Source organism: Empidonax traillii, unplaced genomic scaffold, assembly GCF_003031625.1.
Source record: "Empidonax traillii isolate 1590-97213 ecotype Southwest subspecies unplaced genomic scaffold, ASM303162v1 scaffold163:size1593379, whole genome shotgun sequence".
In the NCBI taxonomy this organism is placed as follows: Eukaryota; Metazoa; Chordata; class Aves; order Passeriformes; family Tyrannidae; genus Empidonax; species Empidonax traillii.
Window position 1 is genome coordinate 1,057,357 of NW_020955356.1, and position 13,451 is coordinate 1,070,807.

At 42.2% G+C, this 13,451-nt stretch overlaps 1 protein-coding gene across 1 annotated transcript; it reads right to left on the minus strand.

The window, feature by feature from the left end:
* Window positions 1–1,425: 1,425 nt before the first annotated feature.
* On the minus strand, window positions 1,426–11,624 carry HAO2 (hydroxyacid oxidase 2). Its single transcript, XM_027885300.1, has 8 exons — window positions 11,510–11,624; window positions 9,729–9,881; window positions 8,764–8,915; window positions 7,693–7,976; window positions 7,112–7,327; window positions 5,134–5,292; window positions 3,715–3,784; window positions 1,426–1,714 (listed from the first exon to the last, which is right to left on the minus strand). Exons 2-8 carry the CDS (start codon window positions 9,857–9,859, stop codon window positions 1,659–1,661), a joined length of 1,068 nt encoding a protein of 355 aa, XP_027741101.1. The 5' UTR covers window positions 9,860–9,881; window positions 11,510–11,624; the 3' UTR covers window positions 1,426–1,658.
* Window positions 11,625–13,451: the final 1,827 nt, after the last annotated feature.

The window sequence follows — 13,451 nt, forward strand, 5'->3', positions numbered from 1 at the left end:
AGTCTCGTGTGCAAAGGGGACCGGGAGGTGCACTAAGTAGGGAAGGTGCCCTGCAAGTCGGTATTTCTTTGGCACAAAGTGACATGTGGCATCCCATTGCTGTCTGGCATCCCTCTGCCATTTTTTGGTGCTGTAACATCAGCGGCCGCCCTGGTGAGTCTGGCCATAAAAATTATTTATAAGAAAACAAGGTCAGGCATATTACCAGATATTTTCAAGATTACATCACATTTTTAAAGATGACACACATTAGCAGTTTTCATGTATGTGCCCTCTTAGTTTACTGAGCCTCATTTAAAAGACCTGATTAAGCCAGAGGAGTTAAATCAGTTAAACTCTTTATGGAAATTCAGCTTATTCTCAGCTACACTGGCCCAATTCCCACTGATTTACACGTCACGTTTAGAACAAAGACCAAATATGCACACAGAGGGTTTAGCCATTTTAAGTAGATAATTCTTTTTACACCTTTACTTGGACAGCATTATATAAAGATTAAGCTCCTCCTAGGGACAATGGTTCGGGATAAATACTCATGCTGCAGCCTGTTGACACAGACAAACCCTAAGGGATATCAGCTCCAAAGAATACAACATCAACAGATTTCTGCCCTGACTGTAAGACTGTATGCACCCCCACACTCCCTCATCTCCGTTCCCCAGTAGCTCCCTCAGCTATGGGCAGTACAGGCTTCCTTGTCTGCTCTGGGCAGCCAGAAAACAGCTCTGTCATAGCCGAGGGCCATTGGCTTCCTCATGGGGAGGCAACACTCCCGTCTCAGGAAGAAAATTAGACAGGGAAGGGATGAGCACACATTTCTGTTACATTGGAGAGCAAGTGTTTATGTTGGCAGCGGGTGTGACCCTGCCTCTGAGCTATCCTCGGAGAGTGAAGGTCACATGCTGCTGGGGTGGTGCCAGCAGCTCCTGCCCACTCTGCTTGCCTGTGCTGGCTGCCCTTAAGCGTGGGCAGAGACCAGGGCACCAGGTGAGTGATGTACCCACAGCCACAAACTGGTGGTGTCCTCTGAGGTCCTGACTGCTGCTCAGCAGAGTTTGCCTTAAAAATTACCTATGTAGTGAAGGAAGAGGCGCTCTCAGCAGGGAGCACAGGGTGCTGCTTTGCTTACTGATGATTTCATAGCTCTGCATTTAGAAGCAGTGGGCAAGGATTGCCCCCACCTTCAAAGGGTAACTGGTGTGCCTGTTAACTAATGCATCTTGCTTCTATATCGGTTATGAATACACCTGGAAAAAGCCCAAGCTATGGAAGATACTGGCCGTAACACTTACTGTGCCAGAGTAGGAAAGTGTGACTGAGTTGCAGTCGGACTTGGTAGCACAACCAAGTGGAAAAAGCAAGGCACATAGTTTTCCATGTCTGGATGTCCAATGTAATAGAAGGCAGGAGTAAGGCCATGGAACAGCCAGTTTAAAGCAAATGTATTTAAGCAAGTAAAAATTACCAAAACTGTTAAGGAATCAATTGGTCTCAGTAAAAGCAAAGCACAGCTTTGCTAACACAGAGATTTTCCTAATGTCCTCAGAGGTTTCCTGAAGACCTTATCATATACTTATTGCTCCTTCTTTTTCTGTCTTCAGTCTGGTTGGGACCTCAGCTTGAGCTGCCTCTGTTTGGTGGGCATTGCAGGAGGCTGTTCACAGCTTGGAGAACTGAACCAGGTGTCGACCAATCTCTGAGACTCTGGCACAGCCTGAAATACATGAAACAACAGTGAGAGAGAAAGGTTTGTGGATGAAGCTTGGAAGCCCCCCTCTCTGAATTACAGTCTTGTCTTGTATGAGCCAGGTTGCAATAAGCTGGTACTTGTGGTTCTACTCCTCAATGGCATCTTCAGCCTTGAGGTTAGGCACCAGACTTCCCACACAAGTAGAGCTAGAAACATGAAAAAAACCGATCCTTACAACAAGTTTAGCAGGGTGTTATCTGATCCAGTCAGCAGAGAAAAGGTAGACAGAAAAGACACAGGGATTGCTGGGTGCCAAGTGACTGGAGGTGGAGATTTGCACTGGCATTTCATCTGGTCAGAAATGGGTGGAATAGGAGTTCTGGTCAGCAGCCAGCTGGACATGAGCCAGCAGTGTGCTCAAGTGGCTGTGAAGGCCAGTGGCATCCTGGCCTGCACCAAAAATAATGTGATCAGCAGGACCTGGGCCATGATCATCCCCCTGTGCTGGGCACTGGTGAGGCTACACTTTGAATCCTGTGTTCAGGAGAGATTTAAATTGGATATATGAAAAATTTCTTCACATAAAGGGTTATCAAGCATTAGAAGAGGCTGTCCAGGAAAGTGATTAAGTCACCATCCCTGTAGGTATTTAAAAGACATGGAGATGTTTTGCTTTGGGTCATGATTTCATGGTGGACTTTGCAGTGCTGGGTTAAGGGTTGAACTTGATGATTTTAGAGGTCTTTTCCAACCTAAAAGATTATATGATTCTATGAATTTCAAACCTCCACTAAAAAGATCCCAACCTGCTACTCTTGCTGAAGCCAGTGCCCTTTTGCATGTAAAGTGTGAGAGCCTGCTGGGAAAAAAGAAAATCAAAAACAACAAAACCAAAACCAAACCAAACCAACAAAAAACCCCAACAAAACAAACAAACAGAAAAAAAACCAAAAACAAAGCAAAAAATACCCCACACAAGAACAAAACAAAACACACACACACACACAAAAGAAACCCACCCTGTAGGAATCTTGGCTAGTTGAAACAAGTGACCTATAAAGCCAACCTGTTGAGAAATACCCAATGAGATTTCAGTTCCAGTCTCCTAGTCAGCATTGCTATCCACTTGATTTCATGGTTGCTAGAGCATAAAGATCTTATTAAAGATCCTTTGTTGGTGTCTGAATACTTCTGCACTGGATCTGAATGTCATGTTTAGTATCACAGAATATCCTGAGTTGGAAGGAACCCCCAAGGATGATGGAAGTCCATCTTCTGGCCCTGCATAGGACAGCTCCTTGAATCACACCTGCCTGAGAGCATTGTCCAAACGCTTCTTGAACTCTGGCAGATTTGGTGCTGAGACCACTTCCCTGGGGATCCTGTTCCGGAGCCCAACCACCTCTTGTTCATGTGTAAAACTGGAGTTTGCACTGGGCTCTGCAAGTTTGCTGTCAGTGAGGGGATCAAACACGGCAGCTACAGTTGGGAGCGATGGTGAGAAATGAGAATGAGGAACAAAAGTAAAAGCTTGGAGGAGACACAAAGGCTTTTAAGGCAGGTGGAATGCAGAGATTTGTACCTGCACCAACAAGCCGTATTCTCCAGTATGCAGAGAAAAATTCTGCATCCATTTTTAATGAACTTTTCATGCAGAAAAAAAATTGGTTGTATTTTGCCCTGATAAACACTATGTTAAATACTGAAAAACATATCCTGCCGTTCCCAGCAGGACAGAAATTACAAGTTTTGCTCAGCTGTACATAGCAATTTTGAATCTCTTTAGCTGGGTCACAAAGCTGCTTTAACCTACTTCCTCCATGCAAGCTTCATTGCTGTGACACCTGAAATGCCAAGTGGTTTTCTTGGAAGCAAAAAATCACCTTTAGTATAGCAACTAGAACCAGCACAGCTCAGGTGGGTTCCCTTTTTGTGACCTGCTTGTCAGACTTCGGATTTTATGTGGCTTGCATGAAGAAACCTCTATATCATCACCTATTGCAAACAACCTGCAAAATACTTACCAGCCAAGGCCATCGACAAACGAAACTCATCCTGCAAAATTCTCAAAACATCCTGGAGACCTTCTTCACCCTGCTCCGACAGAGAAAGCACTCAGGGTAAAAGCAGCAGTGGCACAGAGCAATGCTGCAGGATGCTTGCGCTGTGAGAGCTGGGACAGTCCCTTAAGCTCATGCCAATTCCAGTCTCTCATACAGATGAATGATTAAAACTTTATGATGGATGTGCTTTGTTCATCGCAGATTAATTTAAATGCTTTTCCTTTTGTGATACATCTGAACATGGAAAGAAAACAAAGCTGTTTTTCACTTCTGACATTTTCTAGCTGTTTTTTTCTCTTCATTTTCAGTTTTCCTCTGCCAATTGGCTTGTTATTTAAAATGTCAAGCCTTATAATGCCGATAGTTTTTAATGAAGTAATGAGAGTTTTATACATGGTACTGCTTTAAAAAGGTTAGTTTACTCAAATACTGGACTGAATCTTCAAAAACAATATATTGTATGTTTTCCCCTGTGTAAGTGACACCAAGAAGCTCAAAATCCAATAAAATGCATATAAGATTTTGAGCTTCTTGTAAAATACTGGATGATTTTTTTCTTTTTTTTTTTCCCCTCTTAAATTTTCATTTTATTTCTTACAATAAAGAATGTTTTGGGTGCAGACAGTGTTAGTGTTTGTTCATACCCTTCCATTCTTGTATGCTAGGGTAATGCACTGAGATAAATTTTTTTGAATACTCTAACTTACTCATCTTTAGGAATTTAATACCAAAGCACAGTTAAAGCCCCCAGATCCCATCTTCATTCTGCTTGCATTGTGGGAATAAAGCAAGCAACTCACAGCAGCACCCTTTTCATGTTAAGCCCATTTTTTAATGTTTACTGGCAAAAGAAACAGTACTGACAACTCTTCCAGGCTTCTCAGAAGGTTCAGGTGACTTCTTCCTTAAAACCTAGCTACTGGAATCCACAGCAATCACACCACTGGACAAGAGTCTCATTCAAAAGATAGGAAATGTTTCTAGACCATAAAAATAAAGATTTTTTTTTTATTCTAGAGAAAAGTTTGAGAGCTCCAAATGAAAGGCTAAATAGAAAAATTTAGTAAAACAAATGACTGGTATAATGATATTTTAGTTATATTATGTTAACTTTCTGCATCAGAGTCCTAATTCATGACTCTGGATTGTAGAAATATTCTCATAGTTAAGAAGCAGTGTACATAGAAACCATGAAATTCAGTGGTGATTTTAAATCTCAGAAATATCAGATTTGAATTCAGTTTGGGGTGATTCCACTTAAAAAAAAAAAAAGAGAGAGAGATTCTTCACCATTGAAAACCTGTTCTCTATGACTTCAATAACAACAGAGTTTTGGAGAGTATGAGAAACAGCCATATGAACTGAAAACTCCTCACTCACCTTGTAAGCCAGACCCCATAAAGTTGGTCTTCCAATAAAGACGCATTTTGCTCCCAGTGCCAGTGCTTTTAACACATCACTTCCTTTTCGTATTCCACCATCTAAATAAACTTCGACTCTGCCTTGTACTGCCTCCACAACTTCAACCAGAGCATCAATCTGCAAAGAAGCATCCAGTCTCATCCTGAGGTCAGCTTTTGATTCCAAGAGAAAGAGGATATATTCCAAAGAGAAATCCAGGGAGGCAATGCTTTCATAGCATACCTTTTCAAACTGAAATGTGACGATGCATCACAAGCAACTCAACATCAAAAGCTCCAGGATAAAGTGCCACTCCCTATTCTGTTTACCAGGTAGTTAATGTCATTTTCCACTGCTTTGCCTAAACTGATATTCTTTGCTAGCACTTCTGGTGAGTGCTTTATGAAAGATTTTATTTGTAAATTTCAATGACAATAACTGTATTAATGTTTTACTTTCATTTGAGACAAATATTTGTAAAAAAGGCTGATATCTAAACTGCCTAACGTTAAATTTCAACCTAATCCTGGTGACTACCTGTTGAATGCCTCCACAAGCCCCCTGAAGCATCTGTGAAGGATTTAATTTACTTTGTATTATGGTCAACATATCATTTCCTCCAGGTGAGTTCTCCTGATTCCTTAAGGTCTTTCTTGTAGAGTCCAGCATGGACTATAGTCCCAGTTGCTAGTGTAGGGCAGCACCACACAGAGATGCTGGCTCTGATCCCAAAGGCAGTACAACCAGAGGCAGGACATTATACTAGACCTAATGGGATCTTTTCTGCAGTCTCTTATACCCTTTTACCTCCTTTTAATATTTTTTGTTTGGGTGTTTTTTTTTTTTGTTGTTGTTGTTTTGTTTGCTTGTTTGTTTGTTTGTTTGTTTTTGTGTTTTTTTTTTTTAAGTAGAGCAGCTATAACTAAGAATACTAAGCAGATTTTTCCAGTTAATCCAATTTTTTTTTCAGAATTTCAGGCTGAAAACTTTCAGGCTGAAATTTTCTAGGAGTAGCTCAGCAAGGGCAGGGACAATAGTTTCCATTGTCAGGCTTGGTACCAGAAGAATATCAGAACTGACCTATGTATCTACTGCCCTGTCTACATATGTGAAGAAACTTCTATGGTAGAAGAGCAATTTAATGTGGATGCCATTTCTGTTATTATGCCCTCAGCATTTAGCCTATAATTCTTTTTAATTAATTATTGTCAGGCTTGACATAGAATAGAAGACAATTCTCTGGTACCTATTTTTATTTTGCAAAAGAAAACAGAGTAAAAGAAGTTCGTAAGATACTATGCAAGGCAGAACTGTAAAATAAGAACAATTGGAAAAACTGAGAGAAGCCAAATTAAACCAGTGAAATACACATATGTCCGAACAATGCTTGATTTCTTTGCGCAGTTTAAAAAGCAGGGGAATTTTTTTCCAGATAAGTTATCCTTTTCCTGGCTCATGAAAGTCAATAAATTCCCATTTAGACTTGAGCCTGTAAATACGCAAGCAGGCCTCTCACTAAATCTAGCTGCATTGTTTTGCATGTTTTGACAGATGTGAACAATGTGAATACATTATGCTCTCATTTGTACATTTTTGGTTCCAGAGCTTTGTTTTCCTTTCACTGCAGCGTGTAAAGAGTTTGTGTGCACTGCACCAGCTCATGGAGACACAGGCAGAAAACTTTTCCTGACTTAGGCTGGTAGTTTATCTGCAGTTATGTGGGTTCTGCAACACTTACAGAACCCTCCCAAGAAGTTGAGAAAATACTTCAGTGGGTAGCCCATGCCAAGTCAGGGATCTTATGAGTTTAAAGTAAACTACATCTGCACACACCCACGGCCACTGAACATATACAAGTCCACCAAAAGTGTACACACAAAGCTGGTCACAGAGGTACCCAGGTTAACGCAAATATGCAAGCTGTAAACAATCATGGGACACCCATTTCCTCACTTACAGTGGCAGGTCCTTCATCCAGTTGCCTTCCACCATGATTGGACACAATAATTCCCTGAACTCCGTGTCTCACTGCCAGCTCTGCATCTTCTTTCGTCAAGATGCCTTTGATGATGATGGGCAGGTGGGTCAGGCTCTGCAGCCAGTAGACATCATTCCAGGTGACGGAAGGATCCAAGCTGTTGGGTGGCAGTCCGTACTCAGAACGGTCATCTCCCTACAGCCATAGAACAAAAAGAAGCCTCATCTGCAACAATTCAGAGGTCCCTTGAAGTCTTTCCTTGCTGTAGAAAAGATTAATTAAACTTGCTAACAGACATGTTCATCCGCTCCAGAAAGCACATGTCTCTCAAGGAGAGAAATTACAGTGGGGGTGGAGATCAGTGTGTCTAAGGCGTCTGGATGGGGATTTTGAAGTCAGAACCCAGGTTGGCAGGAGATCAAAGCAGGATGCTGCAGAACCAGAAGGGGAGAAGATACGCCCTGGGTACAGCAGATGCCAAAGCAGCAGTTCCCCAGTGGTTTTGTCTCATGTGGTACATGCCAGCAGAGTGAATGAAAGGACAGGCTCATTTTACAAACCTCAAAGTCCCGTTCCAAGTTCTTCAGTTTCATGTGGGGTGGAAGGCAGAAACCATTGCGGATATCATCGCGTCTTTTACCCGTGTAGGGCACATCCGTGGTGAGGACAAGGGCCTGGAAACCCAAGGCCTCTGCCCGTTGGACCAGCTGCTGGGAAGCTGCCCTGTTGCGGTGGATGTAGAGCTGGAACCACCGGAGGCCCCCGGGAGCGGCCGCAGAGATCTCCTCCAGCGAGCAGGTGGAGTAGGTGCTGGCAATGTAACAGGTGTTCATGGCTTTGGCGGCTTCAGGTCACATTGGAGAAGAATCAGAAACAAAGTTGTTTGAACCATTTCGTCAGACATCAGATAGAAAATGTTGTACTGTTTGCAGACACTTCCTGAACTCCTGTTTTACGTGTACCCTACGAAGCACAGTGCAACTGTGCCCCCCGGAATAAAAGTAGCTGTATTTATGCACTAGTTTAGGATCATGGTTAAGAAAGCGGGAAAGAGAGGGGTAATTTACCAAGCTGTGCTTTCATTTTTGCAACTGTCTTTTTTGAAAAAGCACGAATTTTATCTTTATGACTGAGTCTTCACAGGAATGCACTGTCAGTTTCACTTGGTGTACACAGAAACACACAGAAGATAAAAGTCGTTTTAAAAGGTCAGGTCTTCTCCAAACCCATCATAGGATTTGAGAAGAGATACCATCCCTCTTTTTCTCCAAGGGAGACACTTCTTAACTGGTAACAAAGAATTCACAGTCTGAGTCTCATCCACCACTTTTATGACCTATCTAGAGCCACCAGGACTGAGAACCTTGTGTGGTTCTTGATGTGAGTCAGAAATGGGTCCACTGCCCTTGTCTTAAGTTTGCAGCATATTCCACACTGAGGATCTTACAATAGTGGTAGCTGGAGCAGTAGAGTAATGTTTATACAGCTTCCCATATGGAGTGTCAGAAATTGGGAAAGAAGTTTGCCCCTTCAAGCCTGAAAACTTTGTTCAGTCACACTTCATCCTAACAGCTTCTTGAGGTTTTTCCACAAATCCCTTTTTGCAACATGGCAGCAGACCAGAAGAGTACCTCTGGCGGTGCTTTTCTCTCCGTCAGGCCAGGCTAGCTGGTGGAAGCCAGTGGGGGCGATTCCTACAGGAAAGCTGATTTCAGTCCCCAGGATCTTAGTCCTAATGTCCATCATGGATACATCCCGCAGCATACGTGGCCGGAAACGAATTCTACAAGGCAAAAAGAACCCCAGTGACTTTTCTGAAGTTTCATGGAAACCAGGTCTTCATTTACCAACTACAAGGCAAGAATCTGAGCCAGTAAATAGAACAGCATATAACAGAGGCTCTTTGTCCTTCCTGTTCACTTCTAGAGGTCAGTTCAGCCAAAAGTTTCACCACTCCCATTTTCCATTAATACTGCTTACTGGCCACAGTACATAATTTCTGCATTTCCTACCTCAGCTCACCGTGTAGTTGGACTCGATGATCCTTGTGGGTCCCTTCCAGTTTGGCATATTCTGTGGTTCTGTGTCTTTTTCTCCCATTGTCCACCCCCCACGTTCCTTTTACTTGCAGCCCAGTCCCAGGCTGGTGCCTTCCACTCCACCATTCGTATGTCTGTCCTCACCGTACAGTGTGGCTGCCCTCACACTCTGCAGCATGTTCCCCAAATCCCATCCCACTTAGACTTCCTGTGTTCAGCAAGAGCTCCCTGTTGCATCTCATTCTATTATAGCTACTCATCCCCTTTCCTGTCATGCCATGCATACCACAGAGTACCCTACCCTATCCTACCTTACCCTACCTTACCCTACCCTACCACTTGCCTGTACCCTCAACATCACTTATGCCTCACACAATCTGTGTCATAGACAGGCTGGCATCAGACCACGCAGCATATATCATTCAGGTAAGTGCATTTTGCTTGGGGATCACCTTGAAAGGGCAAGGTCTTCAGTGTCTTTGCTTGTGAAGTCCAAACACTTGCACAAAAACATAATTTAAAAGCTCCCAACACCCCTCATTTCCTCCTAACATTACCTTTTATATGCCAAGATGTTTTCATCTCGTGTGTTACAGTCATCTGCTCCAGCTGCAAAATAATCCCAAGCAATCTTGGGTAAATACTTTTTGGCATAGGCTTCAAAGTCTGAAAGACACACCATAGCCATTGCTGAGAGAGGCTCTGAACACCTTGAAGAAAAGAAAAACATGGAGAAGAAATTAGACCCCTGAACTGTCATTCTCTCTTCCAGGGTCTCTAATGTCACTCAATGCAAACCTTGGAGCCATCTGTCTTTTAGAAGAGCTGCTGAAAGGTTGTCTCTGTCTATTGTGCACATCAGTCTATGAATGCGTCTTCTCCTCTGGTATAATGAGAACTTGCAGATGCAGCCATAAGAAGCTTGCATCTCTGTGCCTTTTTTCATTCTGTTTTAAACAGCAACCTGAAGAGGACATTTTAGGTAGCCTGATCTTTTTGTTGCGTAATTCTGTCATAAGTTCCATCTTAAAACAAGCTGGGTTATTTGTTCCACTAATTCTTCTCAAAGTTTGTCCCAGAACATCATTTGCTAGATTATCCCTAAGGATGGCTCCCTGACTGAACAATTAGTTATGGAACACAGTGATGGAATTCAAGATTATGAAATCTGGAAACAAGTAAATACAGAGTGCACATCTAACCTGCTCCAGCATGAACACATTGTAAAACTATGTCCAGATTCTGAGTGCAAGTGGAACAGCAACACTGTGGAAAAAATGAAGCGTTTTCTACAGATCTTTATTTCTCTTTTCTAACAAATATCTTCTGGGTGTTTGCATTACATGACATATACCATGAAAGGAGCATACAGAATTTGGACAAACCATGAGAAAACACTGACAAAAAAAAAATTCTGCAAAATGAAACATGTTTCTAAGAAGTACCCTCAGTCTCTCAGGGAAGAGAAGTGATGTTGTGTTAGCCAGATGTCTAATCAAACCAACATAAATGCTGACCAGCAAATGCTCGCATACTTTTGAAGTAGCCAGGACTAAAAGCTATGCAAATTAATGTTTTAGTAAACCATGGCTCTGTGTGAGGAAAAACATGTACAAAACACAGACAAAGTCAATTTGCTAAATTGTTTATTGCAATTACTTCCACAGCTCTGATTAAAATAGGCATTTAGTAAGGTATATGAAAACATGAAGTTTTTAAACAGCTGTGGTTCAGTCTGATTTTTCTAAAGAACACACAGGAAAAAGTAAATATCCCAATTTTCAGGATTAGCCTCCCACCGCAGATTAGCAGGGATTACAAATTTCACCAAAATCAATCCTGTATGTCTGATGTTGTACACTTCTGGCACAGATAAACACACAGGTTATGTACACAGAAACAACCTGTCAAACTGCAGGCACGGAGTTGTCTCAGTGATTGAGGTACCTGTGTTTACATTTAAAAATTAGGACTTAAAATTCTATGCTAGAAAAGAGCCCAAGATAAGGCACTCATTGCAAGATGAAGAAGACATGTGGCTGATTTCTTCAGTATTTTTTGTCTCATCTGACAGGCATTGGGTAGCCGGTGGTGTATCCCAAACCCGCTCTCTATGCATTCAAGACATCAAGCCCCGCTGATAGCACAAGTCTTCACATATAGACTGTGACATATTTTAAACAACGTATCACAGCTTCTGCTTTTCCAACTCTTAGAAAGGTCGAAACCAGAAAGCACAATGAGATAAACCAAGTCCTCTCACGGCAGAATAAAACAGGAATTGTAAACAACCCAGGCCCAGTCCTGTCTCCCAGTTCAGTTCTGGGTTCAGACTTACTTTGAGTTTCAGGGAGATCTGCAGGAGGTGAGAGCTTCTCCTTCAAGTTTGCCTGCAAACAGGATGTAGAGAAGATTTTCACTGAATAGATTCTGTTTTTTCTAGAGTCAATAAGCAACCATCAGAGATTAAAGCTCAATCCTGTGGTAAACTTTGTACTGTTTGTACAACACTAACGTTGTTTTGCTATCAGGTGATTAAAAATTCCTTCTAAAAATGTGCATCAGTGGTGCGATTGCTTGGGACAAAGCCCTGGAGCTGAGCTCTTTGGCAGTTGCTGATGGCTGTGCATTCATTTAGGAGAGCAACAGTATTTCAGGGGTTTTACTGAATCTCTAAACTGTTGATAACTTGCTGCTTCATGTGCTACAGATCCTACAAAAACGATAATCCACAGACAGTGTGAATTGTTACAGCCCTCAGCTACAGAGCCTGGACTCTTTATCAGCATATGTGGAAGAGATATTTTTTGCTTCCTACAGTATATGAACAACTAAAATACCCTTTGTCTTCTGCCATTTTTAATGGGCTATAAGTGCTTTCATGATCCAGTTGCTCTCTTACTGGGCTTGCAGATTCCCTCCTTTAGACCTCCACTCATTCATCTCCCAGGAGGACTGCCAGTCCTTCTTTTCCTGTGCTTGGAGCTGGTGGGACTTCTCTATGCCTCCCTCCATCTCCCCTCTTTAGCATTACAAACCAGGACTGAGGTGCGAACAGATCTTAAATTCAAAAGATATGAAAAATAAACCCTGTATAGTTTTATTTGTCTTTTGGGTTTTTTAGCCTTCAGGGTTCATGCTTTCAACATTTCCATGTATGTCTGAGATCTTGAAGCTTTGATTTTTACTAACTGAAAACTGAGATATTATGTTAAGGGGTGTAGAGGATGAGGAAGAAACTTGTTAAAACATTCCCAGAGTTTTACCAGTACTGTTGTCCTTCCAGCCCAAGCAGCCCAGCTGGGGCAATGAGAGCCAATGCACTGGGAAAGAGCTGGAAGCTGGACAGAACTGCAGCCTCCGAACCTGGTCTTCAACTGGCTGGTCTGGTCCAGGACTGCAGACTTAAAATTCCTGACAGCAGAAATTGTAGGTCACTGACACCATCTATGCAGCTGCAGTGAAACCCTTTTCTTCTGTTAGATGTATTCACAAGATCCTACTCAAACTCAAGCAGGCATGGTCATCTCTACTGTTGTGTTCTGAAACTTGCTAAAATTCAGCCTTCAGAGCTCATTATATGCCAACAGCAGTGTGAAGTTAGCTTCTGGCACTGATAGCTATGGATACAGGTGTCACAAACCAGACAAGGTGTGCACATGTAGCTAGAGTGCCCATAAGCTCTTTGGTTTGCTTTCCTGCTCAGGAAGAGCTGTGCAGCAGATGGCCTTCAGGTCACTTCTGAGGAGAAAAGCAAAGTATTCTCTCTCTGTGCAGACAACCCAGTACATCCTTGGGAAAGGACCAAAAATCCTGCCCTCATTCTTTCTCCGCTAGATGTCAGGTTTGGGTCACATATATCAAGTTATGTTGTTAACAACAACAACAAAAAAACCCAGTACTTGCTGACCTTCAAGACTTGCTGACCTTGCTGGCCTTAAAAACCACTACGATCACATCACAAGAGTGCCTGCTAATATGTTTAGAAATCTTCATTCCCTGTGTTTTATTCTTAACATTTTCTGGTGCACAGCGCAGCAATAAATGTAACTACATCTGGTCTGCCCTGATCTTTGCTTCAGCTTACAAGTTGTCTGCAGGGTCTTCTGCCATATTTGTCATTATGCTGATCTAAGGACTCCCCTACTTTAGGGATGCACATTGCAGGCAACTCACCAAACCATAAAGTTTATGGTTTCATGATTATCATAATTTTACATGAATTAAAAATAGTCTGTGCCTACTGTATTTTGGATCATATTGTGGATCATATTTCATGT